This window comes from Solanum tuberosum, unplaced genomic scaffold (genome assembly GCF_000226075.1).
Source record: "Solanum tuberosum cultivar DM 1-3 516 R44 unplaced genomic scaffold, SolTub_3.0 scf00355, whole genome shotgun sequence".
NCBI classification, from domain to species: domain Eukaryota; kingdom Viridiplantae; phylum Streptophyta; class Magnoliopsida; order Solanales; family Solanaceae; genus Solanum; species Solanum tuberosum.
The window spans coordinates 35,473-51,257 of record NW_006239277.1 but is presented as its reverse complement, the minus strand read 5'-3'; the positions used below and the strand labels follow the sequence as shown (position 1 = coordinate 51,257).

The following is a 15,785-nucleotide window of genomic DNA, read 5'->3' as shown; positions in this document are numbered from 1 at the left end:
TGTTTGAATCTCGAAATCCGAAAAATATCACATAAAATGAGACGAAGGGAGTACTAATTTATCATGTTAAAGTAATTTGATAAAATAAAACAAATATTATGTAAAATATTTATTTGTTTGATGTAAACACTCGATGTTGTCAAAAACGACTTTTAACCAAAAGCTAATAAAAAGACGAAAAAGGGCATTGATTGCTTTAGAGGGAACATAGTCTTTAGCATTTGCGCTGGACACAACACAACAAAGCACACAATACATTAATCAAATCATGTGCATAAACCACTTGCACCCACCCATGAAAAAAGAAAAGAAAAAGACTTATCAAACTTTCTTCTTTATATATTAGTACTACTTTTTTTTCTTCTATAGATACTCACTATAGAATAAAAAAAAGAATTTCATTAGACAATAATGACTATAACGTTATATAATAATATATTTAGTGTAATTTTTATAAGTAAAATTTAAAGAGAATGGTGTGTTAGACAATCTTATTTCTATCTTGTGATAGTGAAAGTAAATGCATTATTTTAAAAAAACTATAACAGTGATAAAGAATTACCAATTAATAATAATTTTGCGATTCAAATATAATCTTTTTAAATATATTTCGTTTGTTTGATAATATTGATATATGAATTGTGATTTTAGAAGTATGAAGTTATTCCTTAACACACAAAAACATATTTTTTATCAAGCGGGACAGAGTGCGACCCTTGAGCAATTGGGGGTTCTTGCTCATTTTTTTTTTGCTTTGCTGCGCCCTAAATCAATCAAAAAACCTTATTGATTTGATTCATCTCATATCATTTATTTGGGCGAGAGGGAGGTTGTGAGTCACTGGACTACGAATTTTTCCATTGGTTGATTCTCGAAATTGAAAAAAGAATCGGATCTAGACCCACAATTATGAATGGCATTAGAGATTGTATCCAAATTTTAACTATTGTGGATTTTGTATTTAATTTTTTTTAAGCATTAAACTGATTATATCTTTAAAGTTATTCATAATTTCAATAATTTTTTACATATAAATTTATGTTCTTCAACAAAAATACTAAAATAAGATGAATGAATATCATAATTATTGATCCAACCTTGAATAATACATCTCTCCTAAGAAATATAAATAACAAAAAAAACACAATTCCATTACGTAAGAAGTTAATTTCAGTCATTCTAAATCAAGGTATCATTTACCTCTCTTTTATTCGATGAAATTTGTACATACAAGTCTTTTATTTTTGCTCTTATATATAATAACTATTCAAGTATAATATTTTAAACCTAACTTTACAAATAAAGACTACAGCAAACAATAAATACCAATACGATATCATTATGTAAGAAGTTAATTCAATTATTTTAAATCAAAATATCATTCACCTCTCTTGTATTTTCGCTCTTTTAGTAACTATTCAATCGTAAAATTTTAAACCTAACTTTACCAATAATGACTATGATATGATGAACAATAAATACCTTTTGAATCTTAATCAAATGATTTAAATTCAAGTAAAAATAAAATAAAATCCCTTTAGTAATAAGTTTTTTTTTTATTTTTTTTAAATCCAAATGTGGAATAATTTTTATTTTTTTTTGAAAAAAAAAAAAAAACTCGAACTTCAAAAACTTGAAAATTGTACAGAGACAGCCACTTTTCCCTTCTACGTTAAAAACTTGAAAAACTCCGACGACCGTTGTCTCCTTTATACGTCGTCGTTTTCAGCCTCCATATATAAACAAAACGCACAACAAGGGGGATTTTTTCTGTACCCAGTCAACTCTCTCTCCGCCATTTTTGACCCGGCTCAAGCTTTTGAGTTTTCTCTAAGCTCATTTCTGCTCTTTCCACCAAATTCAAGTTTCAATTCCTGCTTTTACACTCCCAATTTTTAGTTCAATTTTCAATTTTTTTTGGATCTGAATTCGAAATTCTCATTTTGTGTTTTTTTTTTCAAAAACCCTAAATTGCGATGATGATTTAGGGTTAAGGGTTTTATGATGGTATTGAAGGGGATTGTGTGGTTGATTTAGGGTATAGGGTAAAAAAAGGGTTTTTGATTTTACAGGTAGTTGAAAAATGATGGTACAAAGGGGGTTATTTGGGTGGTCCCCACCGCATATACAGCCGTTAACGCCGGTGTCGGAAGTATCGGAGCCGCCGGAATCTCCTTCTCCTTATACGGATACAGGAGGTGATGCTATGCAGGTTGAGTTAGAGGAGGAGATGGATGCTGATACGGAGGAGATGGAACCTCCGCCAACAGCTGCACCGTTTTCGATGCTGTTTGCTTGTGCGGACCGGTTAGATTGGGTGCTTATGATATTAGGATCAGTTGCTGCAGCTGCACATGGAACTGCTTTGGTGGTTTACTTGCATTACTTTGCTAAGATTATTCAGTTGCTTAGTCATGGTTCTGAATCCGCTGATGATCTATTTGACCGCTTCACTGAGGTAAGCTACAGCTGGATTTTGTTATTTGTAGTATTCTTAAAGAATTTTTGTTCCATAGATTTACTGAGGTGACTAGAGCTGAATTGTTCATTGACTGTAGCTATTCTTTTTAGAGATTTGTGTGTTCAGATAGTGTTAGAAAACCTCAAATTATGGCGTAATGAAATGGGTTAAAAATGAAGCAAATGAACATTGAATTGTTGTTACAGTAGCAATCTCTTAATCTGAATTACTGTGGTGTGTTGCCTTTACTGTCCTAGTGATTGTTGTTTAATGAATAATGCCAAAAGACATGTTTTTTTTTTTTGTATTAGACTGGAAATGTTTTTCCCCGAGTTATAGAAGAAAGGTTACATAGTGTTAGAGGATCAGGGACGCTGACTAGCTATTGTATTTGCTTCCCCCAGTGTTGTCAGTGTGCTGCTAATCATCTATCAGCAATTAATCATTGAGATGTATATTATAGCTAGTAAGAGGTGATCTGATTTGGAAAGCTGATGTTTGATGGACTCCGACTTCTGGCACGAATTGTACTCCTGCAAGACAATAGTGGAGAAATAGGCAGCAGGTAGATATTAAATTAGTGCAATTACAGGTGGTGGTTTATTAGTTGAATTAGTAGTTTCAGCCTGTTATTGTTGTAGTTGGTTGTGCTTTGTGACTTGGTAAGTGCACTCCAGCTGAGGTCTCTTATCAGTTTCCCTTCTGTGTTTGTAAGAGTTGCATATGATTAGTTGGTGTCTTGGTGCTAAATACTCAGCCTTTCAAGCTATTGAAATCAGCAGGCTTTTCAAGTTAGGCTATCGATCCCACTTAAAAACAAGTCATTGTGTAACTGTAAATCCTCCATTAGATGCCTGTGAATGGATATAAGCTTCCATACGGTTCCCACACCTGGCTGGTAAAGAGTGACCTTGTTTAGCATAAACCACTCTTTTGTCCATTCCCACATTTCCTAGAATTTACTTTTTTATGTTGCAGCAGGCCACAGAAGACATTTGCCTCTGGATTTTTTCTTGAGAGTTTGACGAAAACGAGCCAATTCTAGGTTGGAAGTGTTTCACTTCATGTTATGTGCATTAATCTAAAAGGCATTGTGTTTCTGTTGCATTTCAAACTTTTAAATATATACAGAAAGAAGGATGGACAACCATTGGATCTTGCAAAAAGTTGAATGTGGGGCATCAAGTTCCTATTAGTATTCCTGGACTGAGCTTTGGTGTGCCAATCATTTTCAAAAAGTTAGTGTGCTGTAGAGTTTCATTAAATCTTTTGGAAACGGATGAATTTGAGCTTTCTCGTGTGAGTTTGTTATTAGTAACTGCAAAAGTCAACTAAAGTAACCGAATTTGCATCTCTCAAAAGAATCCCTTTGTACGTGACATCTTCATCTCTTGCTTGTCAAAATAAGAGTAACATGTGCATCTCTGTCTATAAATGCCCATGTGCATTTTCTTGGAAAGGAGAAGTTTGGTAAATTGGGAGGTATTGTTTTTGCTGAAGTAGATTTTTTTAGAGACAGGTCGGACTAATGATGAAGTACTGCTCTTACTGAACTGTATAAAACCAAATAACACACCATGGAATTATAATAACATCGACTAGGGAGATACTCTCTGTCCAAAAGAATGGTGTGGTTTGAAATAGGTCAACATAGCCAAGGGTGCGTCCTAATGGTCAATGGAGTTGGAGTAGAACCATGAGGTCTCTAGTATAAATTCCAACTGAGGAGAAAAATACTAGGTGATTTTTTCTCGTATGCCTAAGCCTTTGTGGGTGGTGGGAGTTAACATACAACAACCACAACATTCCCAGTGAAATCCCACAAGTGGGGTCTGGGGAGGGTAGAATGTACGCAGTCCTTATCACTACCGGGAGGTAGAGAAGTTGTTTTTGAGAGACCCTCGGCTCAAGTGAAGAAGGAGACGATGACAGAAATATAGTGAGTTACAAGGAAATGGTGCAAAGTCTACCCGAAGGTAGCAAAGACAACAACAAAATAATGTGATAATCGAAACCCAATAAACAATATACTAGTATAAGTTATTGAAAATAAAAATAAACAATGCTAAATATCAAAAAGAAGAACTACAATAATACAACTAGTACAATGGCGAACACCAACCCCTTAAAGCAAGACAACACTACACGACCTATTAACCAGCTATCTTAATACGTGTCCTCCACGCCTTCCTATTTAAGGTCATGTCCTCAGTGACATGAAGTTGCGTCATATCTTGTCTTTTCACCTCTCCCCAATACTTTCTTGGCCTACCTTTGTCTCTCCTCGTACCCTCTATAACCAACCTATCGCACGTCCTCACTGCTGCGTCTCTCCTCTTCATATGTCCAAACTATTTAAGTTGCGCTTCCCTCATCTTATCCATCACGGAGGCCCCTCCTAACTTATCCCGAATATCCTCATTTCTAATCTTATCACTCCTAGTATGACCACAAATCCACCTCAACATCCTCATCTCTACAACATGCATCTTCTAGACATGGGAATTTTTGTCTGGCTAACACTCCGTTCCATACAACAATGTCAGTTTAATCACCATTATGTAGAACTTACCTTCTATGTTGCTCGGACTCTTTAAAAATGTCAACGGGTGCATGCCGAATTTGTCAAAAGTCGTGTATTTTTGGAGAATCCGACACTGGTGCGGCATCAAAAGTGAAGAGTCCGCTCAACTGAGCTTACCTTTGAGTTTCAATAGTACCTTTTTATCACACAACCGAAACTCTCCAAAGTTTGTCTCCACACATCTAACTTATCATTAACTCCATTACATGTCTCATCAATCAGTATTATCTCATTCACAAATAATTGAGGTGCGCACAAGATGACTCGAACACCACCATCTTTAAAAAAGTACAAGGATCAACTCATCTAATTCTGTGAGCAAAGCGACATAAGCATCTTGGACATGTTCATTGACCCCAACTTGGTGTATATCTTGATTGATTTTTCTAAAAGATAAAATACATTTGGAAACTATAAAAAGGAGTACAAGGAATCACTATTTTAATTTTTCAAATAGGTAATGTTATTTTTATCGACTAACATGAGAATCTTTTGCATTAATGGTTTTCCATTTAACGTTTTAGCAATCTGTATGTTTACAAGTTTATTTGCATTCCTTAGAGATCTGTAGTTGAATCAATCTTGCCCATTAGATTTTATTGCATGTAATTGGTGCCCAAATTCTTTGAAGGTCTTCAAATGATAGTCTTAATGTTGTAAAAAAAAGAAGCAGAAAAAGAAGGAGAGGTATGTTTCTTTAGTGTAGTTGGTTCCTGACTTCCTGTTGATCTAGTCATGTAAGAGCTCTACTCGTTGGCATTTGGTACCTGACCATCAAATGGAAAATGAAGTTGGAGAGAGAGAGTACTTCTTTCCAAAAGCCCCCAGAAAGATGGTAAAAGAGAGGGTGATTTGTTATACTTGCAAGCCACACTTGATGATGATAGTTATTTTGAATTTTTTTTCTCTTGGTCTTTGTTATAATTGTTTGTGATATTTAACCAAGAATTTTTTTAACAGTCACGTTACCTAACAAAGATCACATTTTTCACAGCTTGCCTTGATCATCCTATATATTGCTGGGGGTGTTTTTGTTGCTGGTTGGATTGGTAAGCTAAAATTGCTCAAGTTTTATCATTGTCCATTTAAAGTTTCTCTTATCATTTGTTTTAATTAATTTCTTTCTGATAGAGGTATCATGTTGGATTCTTACCGGAGAACGGCAGACTGCGGTGATCAGATCAAGATATGTTCAAGTATTACTAAATCAAGATATGAGTTTTTTTGATACCTATGGAAACAATGGAGACATTGTGAGCCAAGTTTTGAGTGATGTGCTACTTATTCAATCTGCTCTTAGTGAAAAAGTATGTTCAGCCTTCTTTATCTTCTTTGCTTGACTTTGACAATGGCTTCTCACCTTTATCTTAACTATGCTATGACAGGTTGGGAATTATATTCATAACATGGCTACTTTTTTCAGTGGCCTTGTTATTGGATTTGTCAATTGCTGGCAAATTGCCCTTATAACTTTAGCAACTGGCCCTTTTATTGTTGCAGCTGGGGGAATATCAAATATATTTCTTCATAGACTTGCAGAGAACATTCAGGATGCATATGCTGAAGCAGCAAGTATAGCTGAACAGGTCTGGTTTTCTCCATTATTGATCTGATTCTCCCATTTGGGAACTTCATGAAACTCTTGCTCTTTGTAGTGTAATTTAATATTTATTAACGTGCGAGCTTTTAGCAATCAATGATGATTTGTGATTCTTTATACTCACTTAATGTAACTATGTAGATCAGTTTCAAAATAAAAAATAAAAAATGTAACTATGTAGATGAATGGCATTGTTTACATAATCTTCCGTTGGATCAGTGCTAACAGTAGAAGCATTCCACAACCCCCCCCCAAAAAAAAAAAAAGAGAGATGAAAGGAAAAGCAGAAAAGAACTAAGAATTCTGTACTTCCCTTTTTAACACTGTAGACAATAAATAACAATCTGTTCCTGAAGGACTGTGATGCCTTTTTTCACTTGTTTTTCTATAATAAAGAATAAGGATCTTTTCAACATGAATATGCGCTAAGTAACGGAAATATGGGAGGAACGGGCAATCATCAATAATTCATCAATAATTCTCTTGAAGACAAGTAGAGGAAAGTGTTCTTCCTTCTCTTCAACTCTGCTTACATAAAATGACGGTAATACCCAAGTATTTATAGGAGTTCTTCTAACATGTACTTAGTCTAGTACATGTGTCATAATTCAATTATTGACCTTTTTCCTTTCCGTATTCATGTTTAAAATCTTACCTGCATTCATACATTAAATTCTTTTCATGCTAGTTATCTTCTAGTACCCCCTTTAAGCACGATTTATCACTCCAAGAGATGTGTGGAAGATGTTAATCTTGAGGTGGAGATAACAACAACTTGGTGACCTCAATTTCCTTCTCGATTCTTTCCCTTGCTCATCCTCGTCTGCAGCTTCTTTGATGCAAGCACACTTATCATCTTTTTCCTTTAAGAAAACCAATGCTTGCAATGCTTGTTCGATGATACTTGTTTCGTTTTCTTCAGGATTTCCTCATCTGCTTGCAAAAACCCTGTAAGTTCTGTTATGGTATCTTGGAATCAATATCCCTGGACTTTTTAGTAGCGACAATAACATAACTAAATCTTGAAGTCAGATTGTCGGTATTCTGCAATGAACCCCTTCATTCGAGTCATCTCCATATATTCTCTTCATCATCATCCTTATCTGTTCTTGAACTACACAGAAAGAAACCTTCTAAAATATCTCGTAATCAATTCTTGCTAAATGCAAGTGGGGATTTTCTTATCAATCATTCTCATGGGCCATGGCATTGACATCATCTGATACTTCTACTGAAGATCCGTTATCGTATAGCTACTCCATAAGCATCTACTTTGTCATGGTTGACCCTCTTGTCCCCCTTCCCGTCAAAATAATCCTTCAAAGTTAAAACTTTTGAAATCTTGTAGTTCTATTAGTCTGGTGCTTCTCTAGCTCAGCATCCTCATACCTATAATATAGCTAATTTGATCCACATTCATTTCAATTTGAGGTTTCAGTTTTTATTTTTTATTTTTATATTCCCACTTATCTCTCAAGAGAATTGGCTCTGATGCCAAATGTTGAGAAATTTGAGGAGCACATTCAAGGCACTGACTTTCTCTAGAAAACAAGTGGGAGGAAAGTAGTTTTCCTTACTTCTCTCAGCTTGTCTAGTATATTTTTTTTAACCTTTATCAAAAAAATACAAGGTATCTAGGTACTATTTTTTTTTTTGATAACCGAGAAATCCGTCTATGATCCACCCCGAGGTATCTAGGTACTTATAGGATATCTTCTAATATTTACCAAGTCTAATACATGTATCAAAACTTTATACTAGAATTTCCCCTTCCCAAATACATGTACAATATCCTACACACATACTTGCATTAATTTCGTAAACATAAAAAAGGGGGCAGCTCGGTGCACAAAGTAATTCCATAATACATGAATTGAATATATTCATGTACAAGAAGAATAGTCAAGAAGTTTATTAGCAGTAGGCACACACACCAGTAGAGAGTCTTCCTGTGGGAAGTAACTAAAAATGGTTTTCAATTAAGTTGCTTTCTGTTATCTCCCAGTGTCCATCATCTTCATAAAACAGCAAAGCCATGATTCTGTCATTGATAAAAATTTACTCTTCAACCATGCTATGCCTTCATAGATGAAGCTGAATATATAGATGAATTGAGTTGTCAGCTACCAGATAATGTACTTCTACATGGTAAACATAACATATTTCACGATGTTCAAGGAATGATGTATTGGTCTCTGTATGGATCAGCTAGAGTTACAGATATTTGGATCTGAATTTAAATGCCTATGGAGAGTTTCCTTCAACTTCCCTTTCATATGATGCAGGCAGTTTCTTATATTAGGACATTGTATGCATTCACAAATGAAACTTTGGCCAAGTATTCATATGCTACCTCGCTACAAGCTACACTGAGGTACGGTATATTAATAAGTCTTGTGCAAGGACTTGGACTTGGCTTCACGTACGGGCTTGCAATTTGTTCCTGTGCCTTGCAACTGTGGGTTGGAAGATTCCTGGTCACACATGGAAAAGCTCATGGCGGTGAAGTTGTTACAGCTCTTTTTGCTGTAATTCTAAGTGGCCTGTGAGTATCTCTTTCACACATCTGACTCTCCTCCCTCATATGTCGTACTAAAGTAATGCAATCCACCAATTCCTTGATTGATACAGTGGGCTGAATCAAGCAGCAACAAACTTTTACTCTTTTGAACAAGGGAGAATTGCAGCTTATAGGCTATTTGAGATGATCAGTCGTTCGTCCTCCGTTGCTAATAATGAAGGAACCACCCTTCCTTCTGTGCAAGGAAACATTGAGTTCCGAAATGTATATTTCAGCTACCTCTCTCGCCCTGAAATTCCTATCTTGAGTGGATTTTATCTCACTGTACCTGCTAAAAAGGCTGTAGCTCTTGTTGGAAGAAATGGTTCCGGCAAAAGTAGTATTATACCACTTATGGAGCGGTTTTACGATCCTACATTAGGTAATATTACCATTTAAGTTCTCTTCCATGGGTTGCATATTCCTTCAAGCAAGCTAAAAATATGATACTCTACTGATATATTACTTGCAGGGGAAGTCCTGTTAGATGGGGAAAACATTAAAAACCTGAAGCTGGAATGGCTGAGAAGCCGAATTGGCTTAGTCACCCAGGAACCTGCCTTGCTAAGTCTGAGCATCAGAGATAACATTGCTTATGGACGAGATGCTTCTTCAGATCAAATTGAAGAAGCTGCGAAAATAGCACATGCCCATACGTTTATTAGCTCACTGGAGGGAGGATATGAGACTCAGGTATCTTGCAGTTGTCACAGTTCTTTCATATGTTCAACTGTTTTGCCTTTTCTGATGCTTAATTTTTCCTACTTAATATTTCTTGTAGGTGGGTAGGACTGGTCTAACTTTGACCGAAGAGCAAAAAATTAAACTTTCTGTTGCTAGGGCTGTTCTTTCGAGTCCTTCTATCCTTCTTCTTGATGAAGTTACTGGTGGACTTGATTTTGAAGCTGAGAGATCTGTTCAGGGAGCACTGGATCTCCTCATGTTGGGCAGATCAACTATAATAATAGCAAGGAGACTTAGTCTTATCCGAAATGCTGATTACATTGCCGTGATGGACGAAGGCCAATTAGTTGAAATGGGAACACATGATGAACTGATAGCACTGGATGGCCTCTATGCCGAGCTTCTTAAATGTGAAGAAGCAGCAAAACTCCCTCGCAGGTGCGGTACATGACTCGACTGAGCACTTGGATGATTATTGTGTTATAAGTGTTTGCTATAGCTTTGCATTACAAGGTTATTTGGTGATAAATAAGTCCCCGTTTTTCCCAAAAATTATCCTTGTAGTTTGTTTTCCGGTTTTAGATTAATTACTGATACTTAGTTACATGCTTTCGCTCACATCATTCAGGATGCCAATGCGAAACCACAAGGGGACTGCGGTGTTTCAAGTTGAAAAAGATTCTTCAGCTAGTCATAGCTTCCAAGAACCTTCTTCTCCAAAGATGATGAAATCACCATCTCTTCAAAGGGTTTCTGGTGCCCATGCATTTTGGGCAGCAGATGTTACATTTAGTTCTCAAGAATCTCCCCACAACCGTAGCCCGCCACCGGAGCAAATGGTTGAGAATGGTATGCCCTTGGATTCAGCTGATAAAGAACCATCAATAAGAAGGCAGGATAGCTTTGAGATGAGACTGCCAGAGCTTCCTAAGATTGATGTTCAATCTGCAAATCGGAAGTTGTCCAACAATTCTGATCCCGAATCACCTGTCTCACCACTCTTGACATCTGATCCCAAAAATGAGCGTTCTCACTCACAAACTTTTAGTCGTCCTAACAGTGAGTTTGATGACTTTCCTAATACATCCGAAGAAACAAAGGATACAGAGAATCGAGAACCACCATCCTTCTGGAGACTTGTTGAGCTTAGCCTTGCAGAGTGGCTTTATGCTCTACTAGGGAGCACGGGTGCTGCAATATTTGGTTCCTTTAATCCCCTATTGGCCTATGTCATTGCATTGATTGTAACTGCATATTACACAACAGATGATAAGCATCACTTACGGCGAGATGTTGACAGGTGGTGCCTCATCATAGCCTGTATGGGTGTAGTGACTGTATTTGCCAATTTTCTGCAGCACTTCTATTTTGGTATAATGGGAGAGAAAATGACTGAGCGAGTTCGGAGGATGATGTTTTCTGGTAATGACTAATTTCAATTAGTAATTGTTCCTTTCATAGTTTGTTTTGTTTTACATTTGTACTAGTGTAAATATATCCACTTATAATGATCATAATTAGTTGTCTCATGAATACTGATGCTTTTTTCTGATGTTGTCGTTCTTCAACAGCAATGCTTCGCAATGAAGTCGGGTGGTTTGACGAGGAGGAGAATAGTGCTGATAATCTATCAATGCGCTTGGCAAATGATGCTACATTTGTGCGTGCTGCTTTCAGCAATCGCCTGTCCATATTCATACAAGATACTTCAGCTGTTATTGTGGCTATTCTTATTGGGATTCTACTTCAGTGGCGGTTGGCACTCGTGGCATTAGCCACTCTTCCTGTTCTTACCGTGTCTGCTGTTGCGCAGGTTTGTTTTATTTGTAGAATGTCACAACTTAGTCACTTATTCATGCACAGCAGAAAAGTGTATTTCATATTTTTATAGCAAGCTTATCTTAAAACATTCTGAGCTGACTTTCCTTGAAGAAACCAGATTGTCTTTTTGTCTTCTTCTCTCCTATTCCCATAAAACAATAAAATTGGTTTTGTAGAGTTCCGGTCCTGCAAAAAGGCTTGTTAAAAAGTTAGTGTAGTTTATGGCAATCAGTTTTTCAAATTACCATCTCTTCGCTCAAGTTTAAGAACTTCTCAATATTCGTAGTCCTTTCTACCAGGCACTCACTTGGATCTGAACTTAATTTGCAGAAATTGTGGCTTGCTGGTTTGTCAAAGGGTATTCAGGAGATGCACAGGAAGGCATCGTTGGTCCTTGAGGATGCTGTTAGAAATATCTATACAGTTGTAGCATTCTGTGCTGGTGATAAGGTAATGGAGCTCTACAGGTCGCAATTGCAGAAGATATTTACGAAAAGCTTCCTCCATGGCGTGGCAATTGGTTTGGCTTTTGGCTTTTCACAGTTTCTTCTTTTTGGTTGCAATGCTCTTCTCCTTTGGTATACTGCACTCACTGTAAAAAATAAGCACGTGAATCTAACTACAGCGCTCAAGGCGTTCATGGTGTTCTCATTTGCATCTTTTGCACTTGTTGAGCCTTTTGGGTTGGCTCCATATATTCTCAAAAGAAGAAAATCTCTGACCTCAGTATTCGAAATAATTGACCGAGCACCAAAGATTGATCCAGATGACAACTCGGCCTTAAAACCGCCAAATGTCTATGGAAGTATTGAGTTGAAAAACATTGATTTCTCATATCCATCTCGACCAGAAGTCCTGGTACTGAGCAATTTCACACTAAAAGTCAACGGAGGGCAAACTGTAGCTGTGGTAGGTGTTTCTGGCTCAGGAAAGAGCACAATTATATCTTTAATAGAGAGGTTTTATGACCCTGTTGCTGGTCAGGTTTTACTTGATGGCCGTGATTTAAAGTCATACAATTTACGATGGTTGAGGAACCATTTAGGACTTGTTCAGCAGGAACCAATTATCTTTTCAACCACCATTAGGGAAAACATAATCTACGCAAGGCACAATGCTAGTGAAGCTGAGATGAAAGAAGCCGCTAGAATAGCAAATGCTCATCATTTCATCAGCAGTTTGCCTCATGGTTATGACACACATGTTGGGATGAGGGGGGTAGATCTGACTCCTGGGCAGAAGCAAAGAATTGCAATAGCTCGTGTTGTTCTGAAGAATGCACCTATTCTGTTATTGGACGAAGCAAGCTCCTCCATTGAATCTGAGTCGAGCCGAGTGATACAAGAGGCACTTGATACTCTAATCATGGGGAACAAGACAACTATTTTAATTGCCCACCGAGCTGCCATGATGAGGCATGTTGACAACATAGTTGTACTTAATGGAGGGAGGATTGTTGAGGAAGGTACCCATGATACACTGATGTCAAAAAATGGTTTGTATGTCCGCCTGACGCAACCTCACTTTGGGAAAGGATTGCGTCAGCATAGGCTTGTTTAAAAACAGAAGCAATGCAACTGAAGATACTTCTCATGTGAAATTGTTATGCATGGAGATGTCGTTGCGGTAAAAAAAATTCCTTTGTCATTTAAGAATAAGTGAAGAGTTATCAAAGATATTTTTTTACGAAAAACAACATCATCTTGCAAACTGGATTTCACATGATAATTCAATTTCTTTAGTCATTAAGAAGAAAGAGATAGAAACGAGAACTGATAAAGAGCCCAACTGTCTTGGAAGATTTATTTCCTACTGATGAAGAGGACAAGGAAAATTTGAATAAAAGGGGGAGATAACTGTTCATATTGACCGACACATAGAAGAATAATTAATTTTAACTGGAGAAATGTTGATTTTTTTTCTAATGGCGGGAGTATGAATAGACCAAAGTATAATGAAGACAAATTTGAGCAATTTTGCAGTACAAAGCGTGGCCTTTGTACCTCATCGGCCATGCTTTTTAAGCGTAGCTGCTACGGTAACACTTGATAAGTGTAGCCTAAGGTCAAAGGTTACGCCTCTTTAGGCCACCCCCAAAAAAGTGTTGCCTAAAGTAATGCAGCCTCACTTTGGGAAGGGATTGCGTCAGCATAGACTTGTTTAAAAACAGAAGCAATGCAACTGAAGATACTTCTCATTTTCAATGAAGCGGGGAATGGTAGCAGATTCGTCCAAATCCTTTGTGTAAAATGCCAGCTTCAAACTGGAAAGATCAAGCAAAGCCAGAATGATGAGGATTTCTAACACTTTGTTTGCTGTTGATTATCACGTTTGGGCAGTGAAACTTCGTATGTAATTAGACTGATGCGTTGTTCAAATTGATATCGAGGATGATAGGATGTCAAGACTAGAACCATATTCTTTTGGAGGCAGGCCGGTTGTGTAGATCAGGATTATGCTCCGTCTCCTGATGGTATATTGATTTGTTAATTATAGAGTGGAATGAGTAGCCATAGCTTTGATCAGGCCGAGATTCTTCATTTTCTTCTGTATTCTTTCTTCCTTTCGGGTTGTGTTGTGTGTGTAGTGTTGTAGTCGAGTCAAGTGCTGTTCATTTTTTTCGTGCCAAAATCCTCCTCCATTTTTCTGCTGTATATTTTTCTTACATGGAAGCCATAGAGATGATTTCAGCATCATTTTCTGCCTGTATAAATGTGTTACAAATTTGGTCTTTTGGAGTACTTAAGTTTTGGTATGTGAAGATGCATAATGTTGTATAACAATGTTAGAATGAGGTAAATTAGTAAACTTAGAGCCACTAATTTTACCAAAAAATGTATATGTCATCTCACAAATCATCTGTGCTTGCTACTCAGTTACATTGATGTCCATAAATGACATTCTCGTAAGTCTGTTGTTACCTCGGTTACATTAGATATGATAAAATTATCTCATGAAAATATAATATGTTCAACCTACTGTTAGCTCATTTTGACCTGTCTAAATTCAGGCCAATGATGTCCCTCACTAACATTTGTATGTGCATTTTGCATATTTTTGGCATTCCTAGAATCTAAGCACCAATGGAATTTTTTAAGCAAAAAAGTACTTTCGGTGAAAAGTAATAATCACAACTAGAAATATACTTTCGCTTTCAAGTGCTTGAATAGATTGTTTTGAGAACTTGTTTCAAGTTTATTTCGTTAAAATTCCTACCAAATGACCCCTACGTATGAATCAAATGCACAATTTTTTTTCTTTACACCTATTAATTCAGATTCACTTCACATAGAGCTATTCCAATGGGTGATACAACATATAATGTGTGAATGTTGAAGATTGAGCAAGGCAGAATTAGTGAAACAATTGAAAGTTGGTTAGTCATTATCACCACTCTCTCTGGCTTAAAAGTTGGTTAGAATTAGTGGAGCAATGAAACGTGGGGTTTTGGGAGAGTTAAAGTGTATATAGACATTATCCCTACCTCCAATAATTTTCTCTATGAAAAAATGAGCAATCTTAAGTCCAAGTTCTTGAAGGTTTACAAAGTACTGAAATTTGAGCTTCTGAAGGATCTGGACTTCAAGTTCTAATGATCATGGTTGTGAATGAGGTGAAAGGGTAAGTTCTATAACTTACATGTTCGATTCATTCACGACAATCATCACTAAACTTGAAATCTAGATCATTAAGAAGCTCAATTTTCAGTATTTGTAATCTCTATGAATTTGGGTTCAGATAGGTCATTAAGATAGCTCATTTTTCACAATTTTTTTTTTGTTGTTTTTGTTATTTTATAGAAAGGGGGGATTTTGGATGCAATGTTCTTCTTCTTTCCCCATTTATTATTTTTTCTTTATCATCATCATCAATTAGGGTTTTGACCAACTCTTCCAAGTTAGGTTTATCATTAATAATTTCCTTTTCATTTCTTCTTAATGTCTAATGAAAGGGAATTATCATGTGAAATTGTTATGCATGGAGATGTCGTTGCGGTAAAAAAAATTCCTCTGTCAATTAAGAATAAGTGAAGGAATTATCAAAGGTATTTTCTATGAAAAACAACATCATCTTG

General features: G+C 36.5%; 1 protein-coding gene across 1 annotated transcript; it reads left to right on the top strand.

Moving 5' to 3' along the window:
- Positions 1 to 1,604: 1,604 nt before the first annotated feature.
- LOC102605701 (ABC transporter B family member 6-like) lies at positions 1,605 to 13,298 on the top strand. Its single transcript, XM_006361324.2, has 11 exons — positions 1,605 to 2,458; positions 6,040 to 6,094; positions 6,177 to 6,352; positions 6,431 to 6,631; positions 8,931 to 9,190; positions 9,277 to 9,587; positions 9,678 to 9,898; positions 9,987 to 10,327; positions 10,518 to 11,311; positions 11,461 to 11,702; positions 12,041 to 13,298. Exons 1-11 carry the CDS (start codon positions 2,084 to 2,086, stop codon positions 13,268 to 13,270), a joined length of 4,206 nt encoding a protein of 1,401 aa, XP_006361386.1. The 5' UTR covers positions 1,605 to 2,083; the 3' UTR covers positions 13,271 to 13,298.
- Positions 13,299 to 15,785: the final 2,487 nt, after the last annotated feature.